The sequence below is a fragment of the Onychomys torridus genome, chromosome X (assembly GCF_903995425.1).
Source record: "Onychomys torridus chromosome X, mOncTor1.1, whole genome shotgun sequence".
Classification (NCBI taxonomy): Eukaryota; Metazoa; Chordata; class Mammalia; order Rodentia; family Cricetidae; genus Onychomys; species Onychomys torridus.
Genome location: NC_050466.1, coordinates 18,012,075 through 18,019,833, shown reverse-complemented (window position 1 = coordinate 18,019,833; position 7,759 = coordinate 18,012,075). Strand labels below are relative to the sequence as shown.

Below are 7,759 nucleotides of genomic sequence, written 5' to 3'. Positions count from 1 at the left end.
GAGGAGAAAGAAAACTTTGTTAAGACTTGTTTTGTTTTTGTAAGTTTTTATTTTGGATCTCTGTGTGGCTGTGGAGGTCAGAGAAAGGTGTTCAGTTCCCTGGAGCTGGAATTAGAGGTGATAATGAGCCACTCACTGTGGGTGTTGAGAATGGAACTTGGGTTTAAGCCAGGCATAGCATCTGCATTTGACCCCAGCACTTGGGAGGCAGAAGCAAGTGGATCTCTGTGAGTTCCAGGACAGCCAGGGGTTTGTAGAGAAGCCCCGCCCCCTCCCAAATAATAGTACCAACTCTTAGCCGCAGAGCTATTTCTCCACTCCAAATTTTAATTTCTATTATATTTACTTTGTGGAGCTGTGTGCACATGACATAGCATGTATCGAGGTCAGATGACAACTTCTGGGGACTGGTTCTCAGTTGTCAGGTTTAGCCACTGAGCCATTTTACTGCCCTCCCTTTTTGTCAAACCTCACAGTTTGTTCCCTTGCTGTCCCTCTCCACCACTTTTCTTTCTTGTTTGTTTATTGAGACAAGGTCTCTCAGTAACATCCCTGGCCATCCTGGAACTCGCTCTGTAGACCAGGCTGGCCTTGAACTCAAAGAGCTCCACCTGCCACTGCCTCCCAAGCTGGGAGTAAAGGCGTGTGCTGCCATGTCCCACCTTTGCTGCCATAAATCATAATTTCATATTATTTATAATAATAAACATATAGGAGCCAGGCATGGTGGCTTATTGTCTATAATGCTGGTACTCAGGAAGCTAAGGCAGGAGAATTGCTATAAGTGTAAGGCCAATCTGGGCTATATAGTGAGTATTAAGCCAGTCTGAACTACATTGTAAGACCTAGTCTCAAAAAACAAATCAACAACAAAGAGAAAATTCATAGGAGCTAGGCATGTCTCATTAGTAGAGTGCTTTGCCTAGCATGTATAAGACCCTGGGTTTCAACCCTAGCAACACACACACACACAGAGAGTTGTGGGTTTTTTGTTTTTTGTTTTTTGTTTTGTTGTTTTGTTTTGTTTTGTTTTTTTGAGCTGAGGATCGAACCCAGGCCTTGCTCTGGCTAGGCAAGCGCTCTACCACTGAGCTAAATCCTCAACCCCAGAGTTATTTATAAGCTTACTAGCTTAGAGTGTGTGTGTGTGTGTGTGTGTGTGTGTGACTCCAGCTGGGCAGTGGTGGCACACACCTTTAATCTCAGCACTTGGGAAGCAGAGGCAGATGGATCTCTGAGTTCAAGGCCAGCCTGGACTACAGAGTTCTAGGAAAGCGAGGGCTACAAAGAGAAACCCTGTCTCAAAACACCAACCACCACCACCCCCCAAAAATAGTTCATTCAATTTTGGTCTACTTTTTTCTTCAGGCACAGATTTAATATTTTGTGGCTATTTTTAATTTGTATGGTGCCCTGTGGTGCTAAGCAAGTACTCTAGTATTGGGCTACACTCTCAGCTCCTGATTTCTTTGGAATTAAAGACAGAATGGAGATTCCAACAGTGGGCAAGTGGGCATCTGAGCCTTGTTTGTTTGTTTGTTCGTTTGTTTGTTTTGGATTTTCAAGACTGGGTTTTCTCTAAGCTCTGGCTGTTCTGGGACTCAATTTGTAGATTAGGCTGGCCTCAAACAGACATCCAGCTGCCTCTGCTTCCCAAGTGCTGGGATTAAAGGTGTGGGCAACTACACAGTTTTCTTCTGAAGCCCAAGGACCATTTAATTAGAATTTGAGAAGAAACACACATATATGTAGAGCAAGCAAGCTGTAAATTTTGACAGCTGCTAAGAAAAGATAGAGCTCTATCTATCTATCTATCTGTCTATCTATCTATCTATCTATCTGTCTATCTATCTATCTATCTAGACAGGGTCTCACTCTATGACCCTAGCTGGCCTCAAACTTGCTACGTATCCCAGGTTGGCTTTGAATCATAGGACTCTTCCTGCTTCAGCCTCCTCACTGCTGTGACTATGGCCCTACACCAGCATTCCCAACTTAGTATCTGAGCCTTTAATTTGTAAAAACTATTCTTCCATTCTTTTTTTTTCTTGTATTGTTCTTTTGCAGATGGGAAAAAAATAGCAGGGATCTCTTTCCTAAGCCTTCCTCTGGCATTGCTTAGAAAGTTAGAGATTGGATTTGCCTATTACACCCTAGCGACAGAGTCGATCTCTATGATCACACTTTGCACTTTAAAGACATCTGATAGTGACTGTATATGCACCACTTGTGTGTGGACTTGTTCATCTGCAGAAAATATTACCTCTGTGGGTCTAAGCCTTTACTGAGCACCTCTCACATTGCTTATGGCCATATTTAGCACCAATAAAAGGAATCTTTAACTTTCTTATCATATTCACAGATATTATCTTTAGTTTTCAGGTTTGTTATTTAGTGCTCTCTATATAACATTTTTGAGATAAGGTTTCAGTATATAACCTAGACTGGTTTCAGTATATAACCTAGACAACTCACAATTCTCTGCCTGTGCCTCCTGAGCATCATAAGTATACACAACTATACCCAACTTTGTTTTATTTACACGGTACATGTGTGGAGGTTCTTGCCTTACACCTTTTTGAGGCAGGGTTTCTCTTGTTTCTGTTGCTGTGTTGAGTACTCTAGGTTAGCTGACCCTCAATTTTCCAGGTGTTTCTCATGTCTCCACCTCCTATTGTGCTGTAGGAATGAATGTTAGGGGTTGCAGAAACACATCATTACATTCGACTTTATTTTCTTTTTTGAGACAGGTCTCTCTAGGTGGTAGTCCTGGCTGTCCTGGAGTTTGCTATGTAGACCAGGCTGGCCTCGAACTCAGAGATACTCCTGCTTTTTGCCTCCGAGTGCTAGTTTTAAAGGTGCGGGCCACCATGCCCAGTGCATTCGCATTTCGGGACTTGAACCTGAGTTGCCAGGATTGCATGGCTAGTGCTTTTATCCACTAACCATTCCCTTAGCACCAGTATGTCTTTTTTGTTTGTTTGCTTTTGCTATACAAGTTTCTCTGTGTAGCTTTGGAGCGTGTCCTGGAACTCGCTCTGTAGACGAGGCTGGCCTTGAACTCACAGACATCCACCTGGCTCTGCCTCCTGAGTGCTGGGTTTAAAGGCATGCGCCACCACCGCCCGGCGTGTCGTTGTTTTTTTTCCTCTCTCCCCCTTTCCCCCTCCCGCTGCCTCCCTCCCTGTTTCTGTCTCTTAGTTCTTTTGATTGTGTCGGTGTGTGTCTACATAGGGGATATGTGCGTGCATGTTATTCCCTGGAGTTGTTGTTACACAGATGGTTGGGAGCCGCACAACATGGATAGTAGGAACCGAACTGGCGACGTTCTCCACAACCACTAAAAAAACCGAACTGGCGACACTCTCCACAACCACTAAACAACGTCTTCAGCTCCTTCGTTCGTCATTTCTGCTGCCCGCAAACCCTGAAGGTGCATTCCCAACCCTAAGCCCCGCCCCTTGTGTTAAGCTTCCTCTCACAGAAGGGCGGAAGTCGCGGCGCTCGAAAGTGACGTCAGCCATTCCTCCGCCCTCTTCAGAGTTGGTCCCGCCTATTCCGAGTCCCGGGGTTTGTTAAGGGCTTTTATCTTGGCACTTCTAAAAGGCCACCTACCACAGCCACGAAGAGAGTGCCCCCAGTACTCTGACGATCACCGAAAGGAACACATCCACGGAAGCGGAGTCCTGAGAATTAAGTTTCCTATAAATCTCGCGCGGGTTCCCACGGCCCCATGGGAGTGCAGGGGCAGGGCTAGCCAAGGCGCTACTCGTCACCTCCTAAGCTCCACCTCTGGCTGCGTCTTCTAATCGTGTTCTTCCGGTCGGAACTTCCTCTTCTCCTTTCCTCCTCCATCGTGCAGAGGACTCCTGACTTGGATTCTCACCATGGTAAGACTGTATCGGTCGCCATCCGCTCCTAGGCAGCTTTCTCGAGTCCGGAGGCTGCCGTGGCTTTATGATTGTCTTGCGTCCTATTGAGGGGCGGGTACATTTTCAGGTTTTGAACTTTTTTTGTGTGTGGAGTTAGGTCACCGCGCAGATCGCGGGCGCGGCATGAAGTTAGCAAGCCCGTTTACCCCCACAGGGTCGGGCTATTCATCGTGCAGTCTGGCGAGGGGTGCAAAGTATTGTTGCCGCGCTTTAGCCTTTAGCCGACGGTAATCTGCATGATTCTGGTAAAAAATAGTCTTGAGGCCACTCGTAGGTCGCGACTGATTGAAGCCTAGCCTTCCCACAAGAGTCAGAAGGGGAGCTAGCACAGGCAGCTGTCCACAGTAATAGTTAACAGGATCTTTCTTGAGAAACATCTGCCAACAGTACATCAAAGATTGCCTAGTGATATATTGTTTTTTCGCTTCTAGGTACAAAGTATCTGTATTTGTTAAGGGAAATCTCCACCTCCTACAGTGGTTTAGGGGGTTGAGTGCACATTGCCTTTTATATGCAATGGTGTATGCCTTCTGAGTGTCAAGGGCTGCATGAATCTAAATTACCCTGACAACATCCCTTGAAAGTGGATATTTCACAAAGTACAGCACTTAGGGTCATTGGCTTAGGTGGCCAGGATGGACACAAAACTATCCTCATTCCAGTAAATCAGTTGCCCCTAACCTATTACATGTTTGTCATGTGGAGCACAGCAGGATAGACAGTAAATTAGCCCGATTTTAGAGCATATAGGACAGAGGCCTAAAACCTGACACTGTAATTATCACTCTTGACCTGAGGTAAGTTGACTTTAAGCCACGAACTCGGACTCCAGAGGACTCGATGGTTCTGTGTTGGGGAAATTTTCCTGGCTGTATAGTACGCAGGCCAGGTGTTAGATTGAGGGATTTGTGACAGAATCAGATGAATAGGCTCTCTTTACTAAACTGGTTGTATCTCCTCGTAGTCTTCTCACAAGACTTTCAGAATCAAGCGATTCCTGGCCAAGAAACAAAAGCAAAATCGTCCTATTCCTCAGTGGATTCGTATGAAAACTGGTAACAAAATAAGGTAAGACCCCTCCATTGTTCCGCTTCCATTTCACTTGCTTTTACTTAGCTTGGGGTATGTAGATAGACAGATTGAAGGAAAGCATGTGCAGGCCAGCCTCTGCTTCCCGTGCTGCAACTCCCTTTTGTTTTTCCTGTGTGTGCGGGTGCACGTTGCAGAGGGCAGCTGCAGGAACCGCTTCTCTCCATTTATCAAGTGGGTCCTTGGAATCCAGCTCGGGTCATCAGGCTCCGTGGAGGTACCTTTACCTACTTAACCTGTTGAGAGCTCCTGAAATCCCTCTCACAAACCTTTTATAAATGTTTTGTTGGATTCTACCAGCCTTTAGGGGCAGATGTTTCTCAGTTCCTTACTAATTCCCCTGTGAAAGCTTAAGGAGATCCTGGCTAGAAACGGCTCTTTGCCACAGCCAGAGTTGAATTGTCAGTTTCAGAAAAGCTAGGCCTTTGAGAAGACTGTCCTTTTTCCTGCTAGGGATCAAACTCAGGGCCTCCCACAGGGAAGGGAAGTGCCTTACTGAGTTCTATTTGAAGCCTTAGAGGGAGGAGAAATGGGTGGGCATAAGAAGTTTTGACCATTTCCCTGGCAGCCAGTGGCAGTTCTGCTATGTTAATGTTTATATTGCTTTAATTCATTTGTGTGTTGGATGCATGCCCACGTGTAGTTAGAGGATGGTTTGTGGGAGTTGGTTTTGTTGTGTTTTTTGTTTTTTTTTTTTTTGTTCTTGACACAGCATCTCACTATATGGACCAGGCTGGCTTTGAACTCAGATCCATCTGCCTCCCAAGTGCTGGGGTGTGGGTCTACTAGGGCTAAAACTGAGGGTTTATGTTCTTAGTTAATTTAGCCACTTAAGGTTGGAAATCAGCTATGCATTCTGGCCTTATGCTGTAGTTAATGTTGTCTTTTATTTGCTGGTATGGTAGGAGCTGCCCTTTTTTAATTTATGTACATGTGTTTCGGGTTTTAATTGCACAAATACATGAACCTCAGTTTCTTGGAGCCCTAGCTGATGAGAGTAGGGACTGCTAGTTGATACTTGGAATAGCTAGCTATATATGTCTATATCCTAGAATTAGGATGGTATTTTGTTTGGGGGATTATATACCCTAACCCACAGAGTTACCTATTTTATGGGTGCTAGGGTTTGACTGAGGTCCTGCAGCATACCGTCTACTTAGCAAGTTCGTCTGCACTGGACTGTAACCCCCAGCCCCTCTTCAAACTTTGAAAGCTTAAATAAAGCAGGTCGCAATTACAGTGCTTCATTTTGTGGGAGTACTGCCATTATCCTGCTGAAAGAAAAGCCATGTTGATCGTTTCCGATTTTGCCCTCCTGGGGGTAAAATCATGACACTTTGACATGGACAGCAGACTATTAGGTGCAACTTGCTGCTTTCTCCTACCTGAATATGAGGTCTAGAGGTGAATTCTGGTTACCAGGTTTGCACGGTACACACCTTTCTCCACTGAGCTGTCTTGTTAGCCTTTGCAGCAGGAGTTTTTTGTGATCCGTGGGGGTTCAGACTGTGCATCTATCCCATCCAGGTTTGTGGATCAGAAAAGGAGGGGGTGGGGGGCGCTTTTCCTACTTACCTCCCATTCCAGTTGACTTAGTTAAATTATCTGAACCTATGCCCCAATGCTGGGGATTGGACCTTGAGTTCCCCAAATGCTTGGTTTAAGGCAGGGTCTCAGATAGCCTGCCCTTGCACTCAGCTGTCTAACCCACACAGGCCTTGAATTTTCAACCCTCCTAACAGCCTCCAGAGAGTAGCTAGGGTTGGCAAAAAAAAAAAAAAAAATCTGCTTTGAATTCTCTTGGTTTGGCTTTTAAAGTTTCTTGTTTCCCTCCTTTATTTGATTGAGACTGGTCTTTCTGTGTAGTCCAGGCTGGAATTATTTTGGAGATGGTCTTGCTATGTAGACCTTTTATTCTGTGCCCTAAACGGCCAAATATGGTAGCCATACCACCTTGTAATTTGTGGCTTTATTCTATGCAGGTACAACTCCAAGAGAAGACACTGGAGAAGAACGAAGCTGGGTCTCTGAGGATTCACTCAATGGCAAGACAGTTGATACTGAATTGTGGGTCATCAAGCAATCCTACCACATGGAGTTCAACATTTTAACCTGAAGACTTGGTCCTGTTTTAAGTTGGGAGTAGTTTGTCCAGTAATAAAATGTAGAACCTTCCAAACTGCTATTCCGGTTTATAAAGTACTTTTCTCTACCAGACCTAATAAGCTTATGCTTCTGTGGTGTAAGTGAAGGATTGTTTTCCAGGAGCTGGAGAGGGTGAGTGCTTGGTGTTCTTCTTGAAGAGGTCCTGGATTTGAGTTCTGGAACCCACAGCTCACAACTGTTTACTACACCAACTTCAGGGGGATCCCCTCTGGGTGCTGCACACATGATACAGCCATACATGAAGGCATTCAACCATGCGCACAAATCTTTTTTTTGGGGGGGTTGATTAAGATTGTGTATGTGTCCACATGTACAAGCCATAGTCTTGTGTGGAGGTCAGAGTTGCCACCCATCTCAATAGGCCCCCACTTGTCTATAGTATGTTTTGATTCCTTGTGCTGGAGGGTCTCATGTAGGCAAGCACTCTTAGCAGCTGAACTTCATCCCCAGCCCTCTAGCAGTGGCTCCTAACCTGGGGTCAAGCCACCCCTTCACAGGGGTCGCATACCAGATACTTAAATTATGGTTCATAACAGAAAACTTAGGAAGTAGCAGCAAAAGTAATTTTATGG

The 7,759-nt window shown here is 45.3% G+C and overlaps 1 protein-coding gene and 1 non-coding gene across 2 annotated transcripts; both read left to right on the top strand.

Moving 5' to 3' along the window:
- The first annotated feature begins 3,801 nt into the window (after positions 1-3,801).
- Rpl39 (ribosomal protein L39) lies at positions 3,802-7,206 on the top strand. Its single transcript, XM_036174770.1, has 3 exons — positions 3,802-3,890; positions 4,897-5,000; positions 7,004-7,206. The coding sequence occupies exons 1-3, from the start codon at positions 3,888-3,890 to the stop codon at positions 7,050-7,052; spliced, it is 156 nt and encodes a 51-aa protein (XP_036030663.1). The 5' UTR covers positions 3,802-3,887; the 3' UTR covers positions 7,053-7,206.
- Positions 6,242-6,373, top strand: LOC118574899. The gene has a single exon (XR_004943776.1). It is a non-coding gene; the product is annotated as a small nucleolar RNA SNORA69 (small nucleolar RNA).
- Positions 7,207-7,759: the final 553 nt, after the last annotated feature.

What these genes read in the sequence shown, in the direction of transcription:
- Rpl39 (XM_036174770.1), top strand. An exon ending in AAAACTGGTAACAAAATAAG is followed by an intron (nt 5,001 to 7,003) that starts GTAAGACCCCTC and finishes TATTCTATGCAG; the next exon opens with GTACAACTCCAAGAGAAGAC.